Source organism: Calidris pugnax, unplaced genomic scaffold (assembly GCF_001431845.1).
Source record: "Calidris pugnax isolate Ruff unplaced genomic scaffold, ASM143184v1 scaffold8, whole genome shotgun sequence".
In the NCBI taxonomy this organism is placed as follows: Eukaryota; Metazoa; Chordata; class Aves; order Charadriiformes; family Scolopacidae; genus Calidris; species Calidris pugnax.
Genome location: NW_015090830.1, coordinates 2,049,880 through 2,074,592, shown reverse-complemented (window position 1 = coordinate 2,074,592; position 24,713 = coordinate 2,049,880). Strand labels below are relative to the sequence as shown.

The 24,713-nt window shown below is 37.0% G+C and overlaps 1 protein-coding gene across 1 annotated transcript in view; it reads left to right on the top strand.

Moving 5' to 3' along the window:
• SEMA5A (sema domain, seven thrombospondin repeats (type 1 and type 1-like), transmembrane domain (TM) and short cytoplasmic domain, (semaphorin) 5A) overlaps positions 1-24,713 on the top strand; it is a 220,831-nt gene that overhangs the window by 146,805 nt on the left and 49,313 nt on the right. The window contains exon 14 of the mRNA XM_014940999.1: positions 5,431-5,578. Within this exon, the coding sequence (XP_014796485.1) occupies positions 5,431-5,578 (148 nt within the window). The remainder of the gene's footprint in view (positions 1-5,430; positions 5,579-24,713) is intronic.

Sequence of the window (24,713 nt, the reverse complement as noted above, 5' to 3'; positions counted from 1 at the left end):
GTGTAGTCTTAGTAAAAATTAAAATTAGTTGGTTTACACATTGTGTGCATTTATCTTTATAAAAGTGCATGTTCAGGGTCATAAATACGGGATTCAATTTCCACAGCCAACATTGTGACAAACTTTGAAACAGCTTTTCAACAAACAGTGATTTCAGTAGAAGTCCAGTGCGTAACTCCATAGAAAGCAAACATAGAAAAGGCAGCGTATAGCTGAGGTAAACTCACCTACAGATGTGAATGCATATTCAGTTTGAGAGTATTTGTTCATGTGGTAAGAGCTAAATGTTTGTCTAGGTTATGTTTGTTTTACCTCATGAAAGCCATGATCCTATCACAGCTAATGTATCAGACTGCTCTGTGCTTGCTGGTCATTCCCTTGAAATCAATTGCAATATTTACCAATTTGAAGTATTGCAGATAAATTAAGCTGTTTCATGCTCTGCTGCTGAAGGGGTGTGGAGGGTGGAAAACAGTTTAGAGATAGCAGCAAAGACTCATATTCCAAAGCCAATTTGCCTTGTAGAAATAGGTCAAAAGTGTAGCTGATGTCCGTTTAGATGGAATGTAAAGAGGGAGTAAAAATAGTATTTTAACAAAATTTTCTAATCAGATAAAATAATTTTGTAGCTAAGATTCCAAATGGAAGATATTCTGTTTAATTCCCTAGGGGCTGAAAAATTTCTGATATCTCCTGTATGAGAAATATTCACCGAAGCTGCTGGAAAACTCTAGGGTTTAGTTTATAGAGTCTACATTATCCAGTCTTGCCTTTTTCATTGAGTGAAAATGTTTGTCCTCTCCTTGCTGTGGAAGATGCTGTAGATATAGACTCATTAAGTCCACTGGTTTCCCTCTTATCTGTGCAGAAATGAGGGACATCAGAATGAGAATCCATTGCTTTCAGTGAGTATAGTTATCTTTTATTACTAGGAAAAAAAAAAAAAAAGAAAAAAAGCACAGCAAATCAGAAGTAGGAAAATAAATTGGCTGCAGATGAAGAGTAAGCATTTGAAAGCCGTGGAAATTTTTGGGTATATTAGAAGATTAGAAGCAGTACATGTTGTCACCTTTTATTCTATACAGCCCTCAGCAGATATTCAGACATTTTTGGGCTTGTTTCCATGAGAAGGAGGAACAACTGAGAGTCAAGTGCCTGCTGTGTGTAGGACCGCTTGTTTCTGAGCAGTGCGAACAAGCCCGGTCCCCTTCAGCAGAGCAGATCAAACACCAGGAGGTTTTGGGCTTCCTTGCACTCCCATGGCTACCCTGCCTGCCTGAAGTGTTTGCTCCCATGCTCCTTGCTTTCTCTGCTCCCTCCTCTTCTCCCAAGGTAGCTCCCGGGAGCACATGCCCTGGCCCCCACCACTTTCCACAGTCTCCTGGGTGGGGGTTTCTGTCGATTCAGCAATGTCAGTCCAGTAAGGCATGTGTGTGCGTCATGTGTCTGCCTTCAATCAAAGGAGTCCAGCGTTCCCATCAACCTCAGTATAGTCTGTGTTTCCCAGTATGTCACCAGCTGGTAATCATGAGTACCCACCACATAACAGTATATTACATTGGAATGAGCTGACAGTGATGAAGGTTAGTTTGTTTTTCTTAAATACATGCTATTATAATAGAGTTCAAAATTAAGAACTATGTATTTAATTTCAATAGTATCTCTCTGTGGAATAAAAAAGAAACATTTATAACTGTCATGCAGTCAGCCTGTGGTACTCAGCGCTGCATGGCAACACTAAAATAAATTGATGTTTTACTAAAGGATGAGATCTTCAGAGGAACAAGTATAGTAATTCCAATTGTACTGGAATTTCCTGGAGTAAAAATTAAAAAAATTACGGTAGGAACTACTGGTTGTGGACACAACTGGACAGGATATTCCTCCCCCCCCCCCAGTATGAAAATTCCTTTATTGGGGCATTTGAACTTGGATTCACAGCAAGAGGGAATGCGAAGGGTCACTGTACAAAATCCACATTTCTCTAGGCTGTTCTCCCTTCTGACCTGACTGCAGTTAGATTAGGGGAGAGGGCAGTGGTTTCACAGATTCGAGTTTCTTGCATTGCATGTTTTGTTGAATTACTGTAAAATGTTAGCCCTGTGGGTCCTGAGAACAAAATTAAGAGGGGAAGAAAGAGCAAAAGGGAAAAAGGGTTATTGAGTGACTTGAAATGCAGCCAAGAAGAGATATAATGAAACTTGGCTCAAAGCCCCGTGCTGTAGCACAGCTCTCAAAGATCAATTGCAGGGATGTCTCTAGCTGTGAAAACATACCTGATGTTTTCAGAGGCTGACTGGCTGAAATGAAAATAAGATTCTACTTGTATGCCGTGCTGTGTTGGTTTTGGTTTTTTTTTTTTTCTTTTCCTGAAAAAAAGGAAAAACTGACACTCACTTCTGTCATTGACTTTTTGAAAAGGATTTTTCCTAAATTGTAGTTAAGTAGCTTGCATAGTCATTTTTGGAGCTTTTTTCATTTTAGTCAGGGCAGGTGTGAGGTGGATGGGGCCAGTCTTTTTTCAGTGGTGCTCAGTGACAGGACAAAAGGAACTGGGCAAAAACTTGTGCATAAGAAGTTCTGTCTAAACATGAGAAGGAACTTCTTTACTTTGAGGGTGGAACAGGCTGCGCAGAAAAGTGGTGGAGTCTCCATCTCTGGAGACATTCAAAACCTGCCTGGACTTCTTCCTGTGCAACCTGTTCTAGATGGACCTGCTCTGGCAGAGGTGTTGGACTAGACAATCTCCAGAGGTCCCTTCTTCCAGCCTTTATCATTCTGTGATTCTGTGATCTTGTAGTTTCAACTGCATCTTCAAATAGTGTTTGTTAACAGAATTTGCCAGCCTTTGAAGTGCTTACTGAGTCACTTGTTACATTTCTTTTCTGTCTTCGGCTTAAGTGAGCGAGCAGATAATAGGGCATGTTGACACTAAAAGAGGCACTGTATAGTGTCATAAGCCTTATATAAGAGAGATTTGTCACACCTAACTTCAGGTGTCCATGAATGTGAGTACTTATGTGTGAGTGCTTATGTCTGACTTTTCATTAAGGTCTGCAGAAATTTAGTCAATACAGGCTGTGGAGAACAGAGGGATTTTTCTCCTTCTACTGTATATTCCTGTTTGATCAAATTAGTCATTCTAGCCTCCCTAGCTTGTATTAACAAAACTTCCACTGGCTGTAATGGGAGCTTAGATGTCCGTCTCCCATGCAGCCTTTATAGTCAATGGAAAGAAGTCAGTATATTAAGGGCTGTATTTGTATGACCTACATTAGACATTTGCTTTAGGGTGATATAAACCATGTTTTTTTCCATGAACCTGTTGCTCAAGTTCAGATGACTACTTCATTTATAGACAGCTACACTGTGCATGCCTATATTTTAAGGTGAATTTTAAGATGAATCCCACCCTTAATTTTACTTTTTGCATGGCTGAATGTTGGTAATTGTCAACTTCATGGCAGACTTGCTTTATCCTATGTGTGTGTCCCAAATTAGCTTAGCACGTCTCTATTAAGAACTAATGAAATTATGCAAAAAATGTACTCAGTTGACTAAATAAATGGTAATATTGCATCTATGTTTCATTGGGTACACGTTCTCCATAAATGATCACAGAGACAAACAATTGCAAACATTCACATAAATGACTGCATGTGACAAAGAATGTGTGCAGCTGTTGGAGTTTTGGGGGAAGAATATCCAAGCACAGAACATTCTGCTGCGTCTTCAGTGATAGCATAATGTGAACTGTGAATTGCAAATATTGAACATGGAGGAGGTAAAAAAGGTAGTTTATGTATAAGCTACTGTTGGAAAACATTTACACGAATCTTGCACTGAAGAATTCTGAGACAGTAGATTCATAAATATTGAGGGTTTGGTTTTTTTTTTTTTCCTCTGTTTACTGGTAAACAGCTGATGAGGTCGATACAAGCTGTTAATACTTTCCTTAACTATACAGAAACACAAAATTAAATGTCACTCCACTTTTTACTGCATTCCCAACCTTTTAAATTTTGATGGAGTTGCTCTTAGCTAGGGACAAATTCTGAATCATAGGCTCCAGCACAGATGATACACCTACTCTTGTATATAACATACACAAACAACTTTTTTTTTTTTTTTTTTAACCTACGGAATTCTGAACATGCAGATTCCTTGGTAATGAAGAATTAGTGGTTGAGGATCTTGGGGCTTTCTGTTAGGGATTAGGGTTAGGATTATTCATGTTGAAAATTATGACAATTTATATTGTCATTTCTCTTTTCATAGAAAATGAATTACTGAAGTATTAGAGTCAGTTTTCATTGCAGGAGAGTGCAAAGTGATGGAAGCTTGTTAGAAGGGCAAGGATTTTGGATGGCTGGTGTAAAATATGAGGAAATATTGTATCAGATTAATTAGTTTGTTCAGGACAGTCGTTAGTTGGAACAAAAGCCACCCAGCCATATCCATAAAATATTAGAGCAGTCCTTCAGGGTCATCTGTTTTCTAAATATGTCATGGCTTTGCTTTATCTGAAATAACCGCTTGGTCTCTTTAGGAGCCCCAGACACATTTGCTGGTGGCCCAAATCCTTTGGACCTGTGTAGAGGATCCTTACTAAGCATCATGTGCACACCTAGAGATATTGGATAGCACACTCAGAAAGTCAGGAATCTTAGGGTTTTTTGCCAAAAATAAAATAAAAAAATCACTAAAAGTTAGGATCCTCACACATATCTAAATGTCTTGTTACAGTAATGACAGCTCAGTAATAAAATATCTCTGCTTCCCTCAAGAACCTAGTAGGCCTCTGAGTCAGTTTGCAGCCCACTGTGAAATTCTTCAAAGATTATAATAGCTAAAGACACTCTTTAAAAGATACAGTAATAACATTATGAAAACAGTAGCGTTCCTTATGCCTAGAATCAATGTTTAGCTTTTATTTTACCCATAAAAGTGGAGATACTGTGGAAAGCAAAAAGCAAGTTTAGCTCTCTGAAGAGGAGAGAAATGGATCCTAATCAATGCTTCTGGAGACTGATAAAAGACTGCCTGCATAAATGGTTGCCTTCCGTTTGGTTGACTCACTTCTGCCCCAGATGTAGAGCCCCAACTGTTTTTAATAAAGCAATTGTCAGCCTTGCTTACGTGCTCGCAGTACAATAGTATGGTTGTATTGCATGGATTGTATAAAGGCACAGAATAAAGCAAACAAATGCTTCACCCACGCAGTTATGGCCTATGAAAACCCTCAAATGTTTAAACACTCTGTGCAGTGTGACAACTGTTAGCTCAGTACTTTGGGAATAGAGAGGGGCCTTTTGTATATACTTCTGTATACAAACATCGGTCTGAATAACGCAAATGAGGGAATTTTGGGGGAGGTGTTGTCTTGGTACTAAATAGATTCTCTGCTTCCTTCTTTGCCTTTTCTCACAGGTACTGCAATGAGCATTTGTTGTGCCCCCCTCATGTGTTTTGGACAGGCTGGGGTCCGTGGGAGCGCTGCACTGCTCAATGCGGAGGGGGGATCCAGGCACGGCGTAGGACATGTGAAAACGGTCCTGACTGCCCTGGCTGTAGTGTGGTAAGTAATTCTCAGCTTTCCCTTTGGCAAATGTCCATGGTCACATGACATGGATGTCCCTGTGTCCATAAGGCATCTGTGTATCCTTTACCCCTAATATGAGTCACCAGAGTGTGTTTCTGTGTTGCTCATGTGTGCTGAAATTCACACAGTTTATCAGTCAGAAATACATATAATTCAGCTTTTTCATGATACCATCTAGAACGTGAGCTTCCTGAGGCAAGGTTGGTGCAGATGTGGATGTGTCCTTGGCAGGTTTATGGTGCTTTTCATTTCACCAGACTACATAGGAGCTCTTGCTATGAGACCAGGACTCCAGTGTATCAGGTCCTGTACAGCACAGAAGAAGATAAGTTCAAAATCTAAATAAATAAAGAGCCAATAAGTGAACACACATAGCCACCAGGAAGTGCTGAAGTAAGCTTGAGTAGCAATACTGAGCTTAGAATGGCAGCAGCCTCGCAGTTGTCAGGCTTTGACCCTACAGTGGGAGAATTTGAATGAATAAAAGTGCTTTATAGATACACAATTTATGAAGAGAAACATATGGAAAAGTATATAAGGGCTTTTTTTCATATCTGAACAAATATAGGTGGTAGGTTTCATGTGCTGGGAACATCAAAATGGGACATTGCTTTCTTGAAGGTGAATGAGATGAGGCGCAGTAGTATATGCGTGAAGGAGGGAAATGTAGCAGAGACATGTAAAGAGCAGGGTGACACGTTCACTGCAGTACACTGGGAAGATAACCTTGGTGTGAGTGTTCCTGAATGGGTAACACTTGCAAAGCCAGAGGAAAGGATATTGTTGCAGGACAAGAAGAAGCTGAAGCAAAGTCTTAGGGAGTGTAGGTGAATATCAGATGAACCTTGGGGTGCTGTGCCATGATAATTTGAATTCTAGTGGTGGATTGTATTATGTAGAAAGCATAACCTGGGTGAAAATTTGAAGTGGCCAAAACTGCAGAAGACAGATTCTGCTGGTGAATGGCAGATGGTAATGTTAATCTCCCCAGTGACAAAGAATGAACACAACTCAAAGGAAAAATGAGAGTGGTTTTAGCCATGTTGTGCTTAATGGCCAGGCCTGATGTTGCATGCTAAGAAACATGTACCCAGTTTTCTTCCAGAATATTAAAGAGGTAGAAGAAAAATACATTTTTTTTCATATATTAAACCAATTTTTTTCATGCCTTCATTTCTGAGAGTAAGCTTAGTTCTGAAGTTTGTCATCATCTGTCATCTATTTATTAGACTGGCAGTAATTCAATACTAAAGAAAGGACCATTTATTACCTCTTTCTAATGTTAAGGTTCTGTGCATTTTCCCAGGATTTGTTCTCTCTTTAACATTTATCCTAGTGGTAGAATTGCATTTTCAGTAGATTGAAAACATCCAACAGGTTTGTTCTTGTCTTTCAGTTGAACTTTCAGAAGTAACATGATAACTTACTATTATACAAAGTTTTCCAAAATATTTGTCTCCCCCTGATGTACACATAAAAGCAGGCTTATGGACTATATCTGTTGTTAAACCTTCCTGACTAGCATAGAAAAGAGCACAGTCGAAAGGTTTTCTGTCTCAGTGATCCCTGTTTAACCTGTACTAATGTCTGTGAAAGAAAGCAGTATTTTGTTTTGCATAGAATCTTTCCAAGGTCTAAAATGAAAGGTGTGTAGTTCTAATTTTCTTGGGAAGCTCCATGAGGAAAGTAGGAAAACCTTTAGTGTAAAAATTTAGTTATAACTGATTCAAGATTAATGTTACTGGGTTTTGTAATTTATTATCAGTCTTAGCACATTGTCTCTGCTGTGTCACAGAGCAGTTTCCAGTTCAGTTATGGAAATGTTTTTGGGTTTTTAAAATTAATTAGAAAATTATTGCATTATTTACCTTCAGTGAAGATGAACTCTGGGAAACTTTCACAATGTTTGAATGGCATTGGTTGCCATAGGTCTTCTGCAGCTGTATAGTTCAGAGTCTGTGGTCTGTAAAGTCAAGATTTGCATTTGTAAAAACTGAGAAAGAAAAATATGTAGATAGAGGACTGGAGAACATACAATTTAGGATGATAATAACTATGTTAGGCTTCATTTCATCTTGAAGGGAAATTTTTCCCGCAACAGAGGTGTAGGGTGGACCAAGTTCCCTCTTGGGACCCCTTTTGACTGTGCCTATTCTTTGTTTTTAGAATCATTTTTCAATGGGGGGTCGGGAGAAAAAAACAAGAACTGTTTTTATAAGGCTTAAGAAAGGAAGTCTTACAGCTTGTTTGCCAGCAGTATCAGGGGACCAGATTTCATGTCGTAGGAGCACTGATCTCTTCTGTTTTCCAATCTGCAACCAGGCTGTGAGACTGCAGTATAGCCAACCTTAATCTATTTAGCTGTTCTCATTTTGCAGCTTTTACAGCATTCATGGCTGATGTCTGTGTCCGTCTAACGATTTATACCACATAATTTTTACTGAGCGTTTCTCCTTCCTTTTAGTTTGGTTTTATTGTTCTTAGTCTGTAATATCACAGCAGGCAGCTACTGCCAGTTCTGCTTTTTGCATGTTTCTCATCAGTTGGTTCCTTGGCTTTATCTGTCTTACAGCAGAAGTCAAACAAGAGAGTTGAATATTTTTTATCAGGACTCAGTAGAGAGTTCCCTGCAACTATTGCAAACTTAGCATCTTATAAAATAATAATGATAATAATAATAATAATAATAAATCTTTTGATGCATATGAAAATTACACAGAGAGAAAAACATGATGATATTTTAAAGATGTGTATCTGGCTGAAGTGCACTCAATGCATGAAAATAGATGGTCAGAGACTTAGGAGTGAAAGCATTTACACTGAATATAGAAAGCCATAAATCGGTAGGATATAAGAGAATTAGACCACAGAGACTCCTAAAGGTCAAAAAGATGAAGCTTGAAGTGAAAATCTGGAGCCATAAGGACCTATCAAGGTCTTATGTTAATCAAAGTTAGTAAAGAATGCTTGAAATAATGCTCTAATAAGAGATAGCACCATTGCAGTCTATTTTAAGAGCAGATGAAATCTGGTAAGAGGAAGCTTAAGTGAATCACAAAACAGGTATTACTCTCATGTATTCAGGTGATACATTTACTAGAGAAGGAGCTGTGAAATTCTGTGGACTATGTTAATATGACTCAGAGGACAAATATCTTCAGATTTTACAGCATACTCAGATAAGTTGTACATTTGCTTCAGAAAATGCTTCTTTTCCCCTGAGAAGCATAATCTCAGTTGAATTTGCCTCAGGCGAGTAATAAAAAATAACTTTTTTTTAAGAATTATTGCTAGAATAAGAAATCCAGTTTGAGGCTCAAGTTGAGTGACATACTTTACGTATATTTGTCTGTGTTCTCATTTCAGTCATGCTAACATATGCATTAATTCTAGTTTTTGTAATGGGAGATGGGTGAAATGTCTATATTTCCCATATGCCAAAACAAAGCATGTTGGATTTTGCTGTGGAATAAAAAAAAAAAAGGAGGAATTTTGTTTGTTTCTTAGAAATAATCGCTAGTCTCACATTCATATTTTTTATTATTATTATTTCAATGTTCTGGAAGTGTACTTAACACAAAACTTTGGGAAGAAAAACTGTATGCTAAAGTTTCTGTTATGACACAAGATGAAAAAAAAGTCTTGAAAAAACAAATGTCAGATATGTTTGCTTTCATAAAGTTTTTAAAGGGAATTTGAAGATGGAAGGTTTTCAGAGTACTTTGTCCGTCAGAAAGGACAGAGTCTGCCTTTAAAATACTGGCCGTCTCACAAAACAAACTCCAAATCCCTAGGCTAGAGAAAAGGGACCAGAAAAGAAGATTGTTATTGTGCTTTTTTATGGTTCTTTCTAAAGTTTCCGTTTGACTTATTTGAGTTAAAGAAAAATAAAATAATACATCATCTATTGCAAAATCAGAAAACAATTTCTCACAAGCATGAGCTTACTTGTTATATGACATTTGCCTACTTCATGCTTATTTGCTTTCCCAATCCTTTTTTTCTGTCTATAATATAAACTCTGTTGAGTATTAGCTGTTTTTTGTATGTTTTAAAAGTTTTGCAAAGTAGAGCTTGTCTTCTTTTGATGCTGCATATGCTATTGCTATTATAAGCAATGCGAAGTAATTAAATAGGGTAAAACAACAAAAAAAAAATCAATCACAAGAAATGCTAACATTAATTAATGGTACATGTGGTGCTCGGCTTTGTCAGTAAAGTATGTTATCAACTTGGCTTTCATAGTTAAGGTAAATGTGAATATAAACTGATGGAACTGATGTGCATGTATATCCAAATGCAAGGTGTTTAAGGTAGTCTTTAGCTACACAATCAGTGATCATTTTGCTGTTAGATTTATTTCAAAATAGAGACTAAACTGCAAGTTTGCTTTCTTGCTTAAAACAGAGCAGTGTGAAGCATCCATTTTTTTGAGAAGCATGTAATTTTAAAAATAATTTAAAGCTGAGAAATAAATCTTCAGCTGCTGGAAAACGGCTGTTTTTTGAATGTGAATGAAAAAGGAGAAAGATATTTAGGAAGAAAGGATGTTGGATGCTGAGGGGTTTTGTTGCAGTAATTTTAGAATGAAGTAATGAGCGATACTGAAGCTGGAGGTTGTTTCCTGGGCACTCGTGCTTCATCCAGCCTGACACTTTTTTATTCCTGTGAACCTAGAACATTCTGTTATCTCTGGAAAGTAACCTGTAACTTTGTCATTGTACACTACAACTGAAAACAAGAAGTAGATGGCATGGGTTTAGCTTAGTTTCATCAAGTAGTAAGGCTTACAGGATAATACCGTAGTCTGACAGGTATTCTCACCCTTCTGCCTATAAACAAGGAACCCAGTCCTCCATTGCAATTGTGTTTGATTCAAGGCAACCTGGAATTGCAACAAGTTGAATGGAAAACAGTGGTCCAATGGAGGACAAAAACCTAAATTACTTCCCACCTTGAGAGAGAGTTTCAGCTGAGTCTGCTGTTTGATGCAAGTGGCATCAGGTGCTGGCCAATAAGCGTACGTGGTAGCACACATGTAGCTTGTGACTGGCCACTGCGTATCTTTTAATTTTTAGCGGTAGGACTGCTAAGTCCTACTAACACGAGATATGGGAAGGGGAAATGAGAGAAGTCAGGAAATCAGACTTCATTAGTTCCAGTGCTTATGGATCTACTTTAGTATGTGTAGATCTTTATTTCATACATACTTTATTTGATACATAAGTAGTATTTCCGTGAAATCAGAACTGACGTAAAAAGGGAGAACTATAAAAAAAATACAGAGACATGTCAGCAGACTCAAGGAATGGGTAATTTTGTTGCAACTGAAATTTATTTTGGGGGAATTTAAGCCAAAAAAAAGTGCAGCAGATGTAACATCCATTGTTTCTACCAATCTGTTCTGGGAGGAAGTTTATTCCTATCCTGCACCTAGCAGTCCTGGGAATAGGATAGACCAAATAGGTATCTAGTAGCCCATCTAGTATTTTCTGTACTGAGAGTCCTGGCTTAGCTCAGTAAGGGTCTTCAGTTACAACCAGTCTCAGGTGCCAAAAAGAAGGTAAGGAATAAGATAAAAACCATGTAGACAGTTTTGCATATGCAAAATAATCCTGGACCCTAAAAGCAACTGACTAAAACTCAAAATATGACAGTTAGTTGTAGTAATTACTACACTATAGAAATGCACCGATGTATAAACGATAAAAGTAATAGACTTATATTTGGACTTAATAGACCACTAATTTGAAAGGAAGAAGGAATATCAAAGTAATCTCTGTCCTGGAGTACTGGAGCTGTACTTAATATGTTGTTTTGTTTTGGTTTTAGTAAGGAAAAAAAAAGATAGTGAGCTTCATATCCGAATTCAAGGAAAAGAGAAAAGTGATGCAGGTAGAGATGGGCTGTTTCACCTGATCTCTGATTATCAAAATGCGGAACAACATAGGATAAAAAAAAAAATTCAAATTTAAATAGAAAGTAGAGTGCAATCCCTTATTTTTTTACCAATATGGACCACTTCACACCTTTCTGGTGTTGTTCTTCATGAAGATAATGGAAGTTTCTGACAATCAAAAGGGAGCAGCTTCAAAGTATATGGTATTAAATTTATGATACAGTGTTACAAAAAAGGGTCATTGTTAAAGTGATATACTAGCAAGAAGGTGTAGCAGTTAAAAGAAGGATAAAGCCAACTGGACATGCCAACAGTTTGTCCTGGAAGGGGAATCATCAGATTATTGGGAAGTTGCTCTAGATTTCCTAAAGGAATGACTTTAAAAAGGTCTTACTTATTTGGATTCTTAGTGATTTTCATAGACAAATTTGTATTATGTTTGCTGGTGACCTGAAGTTGTACAGCATCATCAATACAAAGGTTGATTTGCATTTCATATAGGAGGGCTGAAGTAATAGAAGTGAAATGAGTTGTATCATAATTGCAAAGTCATGAACTTAACATAAATTTAACAGAAACTCCTGCTGTCACCTTGAAGCACAGTGAGGAACAAGACAGAAGAATGACCCTAGTGCGTGAGTTGTTTATGATACTAGCTATAAGCCAGAGAAGTTGTGCAGCAGTGAAAAATGTAGATTCAGTTTTAGTATTTAGGATGTTCAGCAAGATATTTCCAGGAGAGACAAAGAGATAGTCTAGGGATTCATATAAACTAATCTCAGAAGAGATGACTGTGACAGTCTGGACTGAAGCTAGTTGAAATCACACTTTTTGTTTTGTATATTGCAAGTAATATGATTTTTCCACCACTTGCTGTTATCTTCAAAGATGAGCTTATTTTGAAGCTGAATTTATCTGACACCATTGGATCAATGACTGAAGTCATGGAAGCTCATTATGATTTCATCTACAAATTTTCAAAGTCTCTTCTGTTACAAAGATGGCTTTGTAAGTATGCAGAAACCTTAATTTTATTGTAGGTAGTTCAGTAACAACCTTAAGTCATTGTGCAATTGCAATCAAAATGGGAAAAAAGGGTGCATGAAGCATGGCATTGAAAATGACCTCAGAAACATGAGAGAGCTGTTATATAAAATTGCTCTGTAGCCACGCTTACTGTTCTTAAAGGATATTGCAAGTGGTAGAAGTGAGCTGAACCCTGGAAAATGTCCCAAAGATGGAAAAAAGATTGGGATTCTGATAAATCAGAATAGGCAGGGTTCTAGTTTATGAAGGATTTATATATAAATTAATGATAATTTGCGAGAGACAACAAAGGAATTTCTGTGCACTCTGTATTGAAATATACTAAATTTTAAGGAAATATGAAGCCACTTAAGGGAAATAATTTCTGGCTAGGCCATTGTTAAATGATGTAACTTGTTGCAAGAAATTGTTGAGGCTTAATTCTTAAGAATCAAAAAAACCCTACACAACTAAAATTGTGCAGGATATCATGAAGAACTGGAATTATAATGGACAAAACATTTTACATTTTAGATAGCATAGTAAATCAAATTTTAAAGTTTCGAATATTTTTCTAAATATTAACAATCAGATTGAGAACAGTGCTTTGGACATTCCGTTTGTTTCTGTGCTGTCCTTCAAAAACAACCAGGGACAGCCTGTCTGGTCTGGAATGTCTCTTTGTGAGTGTTGAATCAGCTTACAACAAATTGTCTCTCTGATTTATTTTGTTCCTTTTGGATTTAGCCACCTGTATTTAAAATGCCATAGGCAAACATAGTAATTGTGTTTACACATTTTACACCAAAAAGTGTGCTTATATGTAGACCTGATGGTTAACATGAAGTAGAGTTTTGTTTCAGTGTTCTTCACTTCGACCTCGGTAAATTGAGGGATGGAGGAAGCCTGAACAAGTAATATGCACTGTTGCCATTATAGCTTCATGACTGCAGCAACTGTTGAAGAGTGTGAGATTTATTTGTTAGCTGAGCTAATTGGCAGCAGTCCTTAGCCATCCGAGTGCAATTAAATGGAACTCCATCCAAATTAATGATATTTATCTGCCGGCTTTTGTTTTCCCTAGTCTCAGAGCATTATAATAATTTTTGATTTATTAGGCTGTGGTAGAATTTTGCTTTTCATTGAAAATAGTGTCAGGCAGCCTTATTCTTACCCAGGTTATATCAGATTGGGCCATCATTTAAAAAAATTTTAGGAATATTTATTGATGCAATTATTAAAACTACCTGTTTTTTCCTTCTGGGTTGATTCTCTTGTCCCTTTCACAGTCAGTTGTTGGCTTAGAAGACTTCTACACTAATACTACAGCTACCAAATAAAAAACATTAAGTTATTTAAAGGCTCTGACATTCATCTTGAACAAACAAGTTCCCAAGCCTTAAAAAAGGCAAACATACATTTTCACTGTGTTTATTTTATTTACAACTTATCTTGTGTCTTCAGGATGTTGTGACTCAGTCTATTGCAGCATTCTGAGATAATAATATTTAGGCCTGAATACTCCAGAAGATAGGATTGTATTTTTTGTGTATGAGAATATAAGATTATGCAAACATTGAGCTCTTTTACCAGCATACACAGTGATTTGTCCTTGTGGCTTGAAGGGCAGGATGTAGTTTCACAGTCTCCCTATCAAGACCCCTTAGGGTGCGTGAAAGCAGCATCATGCAGTATATTTCTTTTCTGCCAGAGAAATGCAACTGAAAGTAAAATTGTTAATCCTACAGATTCCAGAACAGAGTTTTTTCTCATTCAGCAATACTTGTAACACCATCTGAAACATGAGAAAGGTGAATGAAGTCATAAAAATAGGCCTTTCAGTTTACATTATGAAAATCTCCAACTTTGTTACTTAGAACAATTTCTACCATGAGTGAAGCATTTACTAGTCTGTGAAGATAAAGGAGTTGATTTACCTTTCATTTGAAATTAGTGAAGCCCCTATACAGACTGAGAGTGGTCCAGAAATAGGTCAGCCCCAAAATGCAGTTCTGGCTTTGCTGTGTCAGAGAGGCTCTAGATGGAGAGAAGCAGCTGTAGACTATACCTTTATTTTTCAGATACCTGATTCAGAGGAAGGACAGACACATTTTGATCTCTTTGGGCTTTGAGTCAATCTCCAGAAGGAAAAGTGGAAAAGAAATGGTAGCGTTGACATTCTAACTCTGTTAGCAATTTACTCACATTTGAAGTTAAAAGGAGTTGACCTAGTCCTCAGCTGGTACAAGTTGATGAAATCCTATTGATTCCTTCTAGGAAAACTTGCAAGTTACAGCTTGACATATTAATCTCCAAACTCTAAACATTTCTGCAGAATAAGGTAGTACTAGTACTGCTAAATGCCTTCACAGTCCCTAGCTCAGGGTACCCTCATTGGCAGCTCTTTGTGCGGTTCATCCTGCTGTGCAGGTGGCTGGGCGTTTCTTCTACAACATGCCAGCTAGGAGGCTGTGCAAGTATTGAGAGGAAGCAGGATGTGTCAGAGATAGCCAGAGAAAGGGACTCTAGTCCCTTTCCTTTGTGGACTAGAGAAGAAAAGGAAACTGAAATATCTCCTTAGGTACTAAGGCGTATCTCCTTAGATATTATGGCACTACAACTACTTTGCCAATTACACAGGCTGGATTGCCAGGTGCCAGATCAGATATGAGACTGTTATGTAGCCAACATCTGCACAGAGCTCAGCACGGCACTCTTCTGTGTGATTGCTCCAAGCAACCCCATTTTTAGTACATGAAGGTTATTTATGAAGGTAGTAGCTGATTCCAACATTCTTAATAAAAAGCCCATTTACATGTCGGTGCTTGTGAGGACACTGCATACAGCTCAGATCTGCAACATGGGAGCTTGGATGTGTGGCTCTGTCAATTTACTGTTCTGGTAATGTTATACTACTGTGGATGTACCTCTTACTAGCAAAAATTTAATTTCACACAGCTGAGTTTTTTCTGTCCCTATCTTAATCAACAAAAGCTGTGAGAAAAATGTGAGAGTTAGTCAATAGACCCACTTCCTCAGCACCGCCTGACTTAGCTAAGTCTTTTCACAGCCTTAAATGACATCAGCCAGCAGAAGTCCAGAGAGTGTATCTGACTGTTAGTCTACCTAGAAAACCAAGACCTATAATCCTACTTGAATCTGAAATGAAGTATGTTCACTCTATTTAAAGCATGAAAAGAGATCCACTCAGAAGGTTGAAAAATTTTCAGGCAGCTGCTCACAAAACTAGAATTATACTATATGCTCCCGCATAGGAGCACATAACCCTCTTTGCAAATTCACTACATTCCCCATTAAAAATAGTTAATTTATGTGTCCTATCCCTATTGAAAAGCTGATCCAGCATCCCCGTTCACATATTGAGGCATTTGTGTGAGATAGCTTGGCAGCATGAATATTTTGTTAAAGAGGTTTTAAAATACTTAGAAAAAGAAGTAATTTCACTGCACATACTCATCTTCTGAAACGGAGAACTATTATATAGACATATATAATATTAGACATACAGTGAAATCTAGTATCAGCAATTTGGGATGAAGTACAAAAACGATCCATTACACATAATGTGAGAAAAAAAGCATATGATGGATTATAGGAATTAATCCATCAAAAACCTTGCTGGGGGCCATGTAAATGTGATTTTGAAAAAAGTAAAGGATACGGTTTCCTTTGGTGTCTTTATTTAGGGAAATGTTTTCACTTTTTTTTTTTTTTGTTTTCTGAATTATTGGCATTTTGTTGACTGGTCAGTTTTCTAAGTAAAACTGAAGAACTATAACAGGGTGGGATGCCTTAACTATAAAGTCAAATCTGACTTTCCATGATAGTCCCAAAACATCAAGAAAAACTAACTTATGTTGCCTTAAACTTCACAGGAAGAATAATATTTATGAGCAGAATTTCCTGTGTTGGGAGAGGCAGGTAGGGTAAAATGTGGAGAAGAAAGAAAAAATTAAATCACAGGAGTGCATGATGTAAAAAAAAGTATTTGTCTTTGCTAAAGTCACAGAAGGGCTTTGCCTAAAATAGTAAGACAAATAGAGATGAAAATGGACTATTAATTTTTTGCCTTTGACAAGGTAGACATCCTTTATTATTTGGGGGAGATTTATTGATGAGTTTAGTTCTTAGAACTGCATTCTGCCTGCAGTACCAGCTTGATACAATGTGTGCGCTTCCTTATCTATAGACTTACCTTTCCCTTTCCCCCTGCAGTACCCCCTTCAGAGTGTTTTCCTGAAAATGGATGGCATTTTAGATACTACAGAACTTCCCATGCTGTTGAATATGTTTAACCACACAAACCATGTTGGACAGCTTCCATTGTGAAAACTAACCATTTATTCCTCTGTTCCATTTCCCATCTTTTAAGCAGTTAATTATCTGTGAAAGGATAATAGCTTTTCTCTTACCTTGTGGCTGCAAGTTTCTTTAAGAGACTTTGAGAGACATTGTGAAATGTATTCTTGAATTCAAAGTAAACTGTATCAACTTACCTCCTGTATTCATGTTTGTTGACTCTGATAAGTTCGTGGCTTCCTTTTGTAAAACACCAGGTTTTATAATTTTGTTCTCCAGTAGATCATATCTGTTCATGTGTCCACTAATTTCATGCTTTGTTATGATTTCCCCTGACTTGTCCAATTCAGATGTCATGCTCATTGTTTCGTAGTTCCCCTGAACTTTCTGAAGTATTTTTGAAAATGGTGTCACATTTACCATCTTCAAGGCCTCAGGAAAGTAATTTTAAGCAAGAAGCTGTGTGCCACAACTATCAGTTTACTTATTTCTGTTTCCTTAGTTATATTCTTTGGTGACATTTTTTGTTCATTTTTGTCTGTTTGTTCCATAGTTTCTTCAACTAACACAGCCTGCTGCGCTTTTGCCATTTCTAAATGCCTCTTGTATGCCTTCATAATATATTGGGCCTGTAGACTCTGTAGCAATCTTTCTGTTCCTGATGTGCTTGAAACACAATTGAGTTTTAGTTTTTATACCTTTCGAAGTTCCTCCTTGAATTCTTTTCCGGCCTCCTGTATTGTATTTTTACATTTAATATACCAGATTTCATGATTCTTTCTATTAATTTTTCACTGGTACATGACTTCGGCTTTATGAAGAGTAGCTTCATGCTTTTAATGACCGTAATCTCACTACTGTTTAGCTCTGCTGATTTCTTTTTGCCCTTCTTCAGATTTTTTGATTGACAGCAAGCATTTTCTCTCTGCCTCTAATACAGTGCCCATGGCGAGCTTCCCTCCTGTAGCGTTCTGCTGGTTCGTGTCCCTGACTCACGTCCCTCATCAATAGTTGTACTGAACTCAGCTGTCTTTTTTGTTCATTTGTACTGCAGAGAAGAGGTCAGGGAGTAGTCCCTTAAGAGTTTTCCCTTGAGCGGAGTCACCTCTCAAGAGAGCAGAAAGCAGCAAAGAAAATTCTTTTATGTTTCTCTGGAAAAATACAGTTGGCCAAAATACAGTCGGTTTTGTCACTGTATTCTTATTTCTTAACCTTGGGCACCTACGTCAGGAACCTAGTCTGCTTAGTCAAGGGTAAAAGGTGAACTTCTGCAAGGGCCTTTTGGGAATTACTAAACTGGGCAATAGCTATGGTACACTTAAAACACCCCAAACACCCCCTCCCTGCCACTTACACCCTTATAAGCTTATGGTGATACAAGAAATCAAGCAAGAGGACTCAGAATCCATGATCTTTGAAAGCCATGGAGAAAATACACCATTTGATTTCTGTAGCTCTTCAAAATCATGTTATACTTCGTATGGAGTCACAAACTGACACACGCTGTGTTTGTAGTGCTTGATGGTTATTGGTAAAATGGGGCCTCATCCAAAAGGCATTGAAGTCAGTTTAGTCTTCCTTTGATTTCAAAGGTGTCTGGGTCAGTCTCAGACTTTCTGTCATTCTGAGTGCTCTTTAATAAAGATAAGGACTTGCTCATAAATGGATTCCCAACAATCAAATAATTGGTTAATATTGCCATCAGAGAATTTCTTTATGAGTTTGATGGTGGAGGCTTTTGTTTGTCAGCTGGTTTAATTATCTTTTTAGGTGTTTTTTTCCTTGTACATGGTTGAATGAATATAACCAAGATTTTTTTCACATCTACTTTAATACTGTAAAATTATCACTTAGCAAGATCTAGTAAAATAGATGTCCTGTGAAGCTTTAAAGTTGCCATGTTCTTGTAGTGAAACAAGGATGTGGGAGTATGAACAGTTCCTGATAAATTCACTTTCCAGCTCTGTAAATGCACAAAATCAAGTATTTACTCATTGGAATAAGGAACGTGATTAAAAAAATAAAAAGCTCCAAATCCCACAGCTGGAGCACAGATGCCAACAAACATAACTTTGATGCTTTGCAGATGATTTTGAATACAAAGCTGTTCCAATTGATTCCTTCCCTGCATTTTCCTTGGAAAAATGTTAAGTGCTCTGTGGTTTGTTTGTTGGTTTTTTTAAGTGGTGAAGAGCTTATACAAGTTCATAAAGAAAGGCTTTTCATAAATGAATGCATGCTTATTTGATTCCATCAATTAAAGTTAACAAACCATATGTCCATAAATTCTTAAGTGTACGGTACAAACGTAGCATAGTTTGGGGGGCTTTTCTGGATTTGAGTTTTGAAAGGTAAATGAGGAATACGTATTTCTTAGGTCTGTGTACGCTCAGAATGTTCATGATAGTTGACCATATTGTAAGCTTTTAGTGAGAATCAAGAGTACAGCCATATTGGGAGCAAACAACAGACACCTACGTTCTGGGGAGCAGCTAAACCCAGGTTTGTCTGGGTGGCTGCCTGAGGTAAAGAATGCTGAAGGAGAAGGCTACAAAACTGATTGTAAAATTTTTGAAAAGGTCTTTTAGCTTTGACTTGACTGCATCACTCTAATTCATGCTGGGGTCAGTCTCTTCTTTGGAGAATGCACATTCATCTAGCTTTCCTGAAAGCCATTTTGTTGTAGAGGGGTGATTTAGAGAAAGAATGACTTTATTTGTTTCAGTTAGTGACTTAGTTCACAGTATTGTTCTCATTTCTTTTATTTTGAATAGTACCAATCCTTGCATCAGTTTGGGATTATTTCATTCATCAAAAGCAGCAAAGCATGAATGACTTCTATGAATTACTGCCAATAAAATTTGCATTTCAGTCACCCTGAGTCCTGTGGAGTCTCAACCATAATTGAAAGCATTGCCTAACAGGACTTTGAATCATTATATTGGCAGTATTCCAAGTTACACAGGCAAATTAGACAAAAGACAGCTTTAGGAAACATAACGGTTTACCTTAAATAGCGTGTTTAATAATAATGCTGTTATTTTCACATCAGGAACCAAAGAGCAATATCTGTAAGGCCTGTTGTACTGGAAGAGCATTTTCCTGACTTTCTGAATTATGATGTCCCCATTTTCTTACCCTTAAAACTTTGTCTAGGACATGATGTCATGACTTAAAATAAATAATTAAATGAATTATGGATTTGCAAAATCAAGCACTCCAGTGCTAGATTTAATGAAAATAACAGAATTAATCTTATCCATGCAAATTTAAAAATCCCTTTAACCTAACAGTATGTTGTGAGAGGTCCCATTTGAGTCAATGTTTTATTTCTTCCTTCTCCCCATCCCACCCCCTTGAGTTCTTCATCATAATTAATGTTAGGGTGCTGGTAAAATATTTCCCATTATATTTGAAAAATATGTAACTGTTACTACTGCCATAAAGAGTGAATCCCTCCAATTAAAAATGAAAAAAATGAAGTTACTGCAAAGATGTATGGCATAAGGATAGCGTTAATTCTGAATTAACAGTAAAATTGTATACCTTGATATATAAGAAAAATTCCTTCTTGAACTTGCATTCCTAATGCTAATGGAAAATTTGGATACCAAAGAGGATAATATGACTGTTAAAAACTGCTTTGAACTAAGTTTTTGCTTAGGGACATTCTTCAAGTAGCTTTTTTCAGGCAAGTGAGGTCAATGGCTGATGTTTCACCTTTGGTAAACCCTCTGTCCCTGGATAAAAAGTTATAAAAATCCCTAAAGAAAGAAAAAAAAAATATATTAAACATTAGACCAGAGGGACATCATGGTGGCTTCTTACACCTTTCTGCTGCAAGTTTTAAAGTTACTCACAGTTGATGAAAAACTCATGTCCTGAGCAATTCAAAAGTGTTAGATAGTATCAATGTGAGGATCAAGAAACAAATTTCAAAAGCAGTTACTGGAGGAAAGTGTTGATTTTGCATCAAGACATCTGCTGTCCTGTGACTTGAGACAGGAAGTTGAAAAATGTATGGACAAGAAAATAGAAAATGCTGTATGATATAAAATAGTACTGAAATAAACTTTTCTAGCATCCATTTTGCTAACACCTTTTAACATGAAATCTTAGCAGTACACATAGAGCAGGCTTTGCTTGTTTGTTTTTTTATTTTTAGACTATCATTATAATAACTATAGAGGTTGTGTAAAAATTTGTTGTGGTCAAGTTAGACAATAGATTACTTGGACTCCCACCAGTTTGTTACACTTATAACCCTGCTACAGGCGAAAAGGAATAAACCAGTTAGGCAAAGCCAAGAATTTATTCTTAGTCTAATCACAGTCTTAACGGACATAACAGTTACAACAGCCTAATCAAATTGTTTCAATTATGTGCAGTTAACATAAATCCACAAGCCTTTTAGTCCCCTCTTTTTCTGTGTAAAGGTTGATGGTTTCAGTCTGACGGTGGGTGTACAGTAACTGGTCAGTATCCCAAGTCCTTTGTCAGAAAAAGTATGACATTGATGTTGATAGTTTCTTTCATCTCACTTCAGGATGTGGTTGGGATCTTTCTAATGTTTGCTAACAGGCTCTACACCTTACTTACTATTCATTAGTCTGTAAGTCCCTATTGCATCTGAATTTACTATGTAGTGTGTGTTTTACATATGTTGGATGATTGTTCTTTGTTCTCTTTGCTAAGGCTTAGCAAGAATGACTTGACTTACTTTGCTCCTGAGGTTGCATTCCTTTGATGACCAGTAATTGGCCATCCGTGACATGTTTATAGCCCCTGGGCCTTAGGTGTTGTCTTCTGCCTTCTTTCAAAGCTTCTGATAGTCCTCTGCACCCTGTTTTACTAAGGGGGTCTAATAGGTCCTTCTACCCGCAGTGGCTACATGTTACAAATACCCATTAGTTACAATATATATATTACTATAGACATTACCTCATGCAATTATACAGATACAATGAAAACTTAAAATAGGTAAAAGAGGTCTGGTAATTAGATAATTGCTATTGCATGCATAAACAAATCTTCAGGCATACCAAGACAAGCACAGGCAAAGCTCAGCAGGTCCTGAAGCCTGATTTGTTAGCTTAATTCAAAACCTGAGGCTAGGTTTTTTAACAAACAGCAGTTACTCCCTATCTACTGAGGTAGAAAGCTAGGAAGCATGTTAGTGGCTTAGTTATGATTAAATTTCAGATAGGCCATCCCTGTTGGCATGCCCAAATGGCTCCTCAGAAGCTTTAATGACACTTGCCATACCCATAAAAGGAAAACAAAGCATATTGGATTTTCAATATTTGAATCTCTTAACTATTCATATCAACTTTTCAGAAATCCCATTTCAGCTAGGGATGCGATAGCAATGTTGATTTGAAATAAGTTCTCTGTTTCTGGAATTTATGCAGTAGATTCCATATCTGCTGGAATAAATTACTTATATCATTAGCTTCTCATTCTTAGTGCTGGCTTGTAGTCTTATCTCATGGGCAAATAAAGGTATGTCTGTGGCTTTTTGTCCTGGTAAGATAAGGCTGGCCATTCTTATTTAACTGTTGATTAGTAGGTAACTCCCTTGATCAACTGCAACTGTTGATTCATATCTCATCATCTGTGATGCTAGGCAGGCCCCCATTTTTCTCCCTTTGTCAGAAATAAGATGGTACATTGTATTGATAAAACTACATGATCTTAACATTACATGTTGGTGTTCTGATCAAAAGCTCCTCTGAGCCAGATCCTTCTGTTTATAACTCAGTTAAAGTAGATATGAAGCACACAGCTCTCCTTCTTACTCTGTTCTTAAACTCCTGTGTCTAAAATTATAATATTTTTTTAAATCAATAATCTCCAGTGTTTAAAAGGGACACATGAGACCTCATTAAAAGAGTCTTAAAGAGATCTGTATTTGGCATTCATGTAAATCCATATGACCCCCTAGCAAGGAATTTCTTTGTTTTGTTAGAAATGCATACAATCTGTGCACCCACTTGTCCTTCCTGCTATCAGTAAGAAGAAAGGAAGCAGGGGGCTTTTTCAGATAAAACATGACTTTTAGATGCGAGTAATAATCACATCTAGTACTATTATACCACAAGATGCAGTTCCTGTATCTCAGCTTCCTCCTGTGTTAAGAATTGTTCTCTGAGGCTAAACTGTTGGAAGGAATGATGGGATATAAATTATTTGAGGATGTTATTCTCATTTAACTTGAAATACCGAATTATGTAAATTTTTTTTAGGTTTAATGTCACTGAATCCTGTAGAAAATAATTTGCATTTTCTGTAATGTTGTGTGTCTTTGAGACATGTGAGCAGCCATATGATTATAGATCCTGTGTTCAAGTGTTAGCTAAACACATTTTGGAACATTCTCACATAAAAAAGGAAATGTCTGTTCGCCTCTGAGCAGGATAAAGCCATGCTACCTTGGACTGATTCTTTCCAGAGTCCTTGTTGAAAAACCAAAAAATTAGGCTCTTGCATCTGCATCAGATTCTTCCAAAGGAAATAAGTAATGAACTTTCCATTTTATAAAATCAGAGATCTTTTTCATCCTGCAGGGTGATCACATTAACTTTTTTCCTTTGTCACAGGGTTTAAAAAAGCACTTCCATAATTTTAGAATTGTTTTGGCTACATCAGCTACAGGTCAAGGAACAATAATTCAAAGTTGTGACTTCTCACAGACCTGTCCAAACATGAAGAGACAGCGATGCAATCTTAGGTGGCAAAACAGTTACAAAAATATTCTTTTGCTTGTATGGGGAAAAAAAAAAAAAAAAAAAAAAGAAAAAGTTCTGTTCCAAAATATCATGTATTGAAACCATTCATCTAAGCAATACTTGATCTTATGAATAAGAAACCAGGGTAATGATGCATGATTTTATATACCTTGAACAAATCTTTAGTAAATTTACTTGTATTGTTCCTCCTTCCTGTAATGGTTATAGGCATCTCTCTTGTGCCTCTGCACTGGCACACAAATACCTGGGTTGACTCTCTTAGGTTTCACATAGTATTGGGATCCATGAACACAGAGAGTTATATATCATTCAGTGTCTGCAGAGTGATTGCTTTTATAAACTAAAATTAACTTCACAGCTCGTGGGCTTTATCTTCTATACCACCTCACTGCTACTGAAATATTTACTAAAACACCTACGCTTGCAGAGAAGCCACTGTCTTAAGATGTGCTAGAAACTGTGACCAAAACTAAGTCCCACATTATACACATTTTTTAATTACATAACTGAAAGATAAAAGATGTACTGTTTCTTGTGCTTTTTAAAAACTGCAGTGGTATGAATAGGTGAATTAGTTGGCATTTAAAAAACCCAAACATTTTAGCCTTCCCTTTAAGGCTTTGTGAGAATTTTATTTTGCAAAGCGAAAACTATTGAAAACTACATTCTGTCATCTTCATTCTTCCCTCCCCCTTGGGATCCTGTCTGCTTCTTGCATCCTTACACTTTCATCCCCAAATTCTTGCCAAAATGCCCACATTATCTTATCAGTGAATTTTCTTTAGCTATTGTTGCTTTTATTTTGTGTAGTCACATTTACATCTGCCTATGGGTATGCAAACTCAGCTCCGTGTCATTATTTATTTTCTAATTATTATATTTATTGCATTTATTCTTTTTTTGTTCTCTTGAAGGATTCTTTTCTTAGGACTCTTAATGAAAAATTAAAAACAAAACAGGCTGCCTGTCCTACCCATTCTGGACCATATTCTATGTTTACTGTTCTTATTGGTGTTGCCTTGTCTCTGGGCATCTAGAAGAGAGACTTATTTTTCCCAAAACTTCTGTATTTTGGTGACAAGTTTTTCTGAGTATCTTAGATCAGTGGAAAGACAAA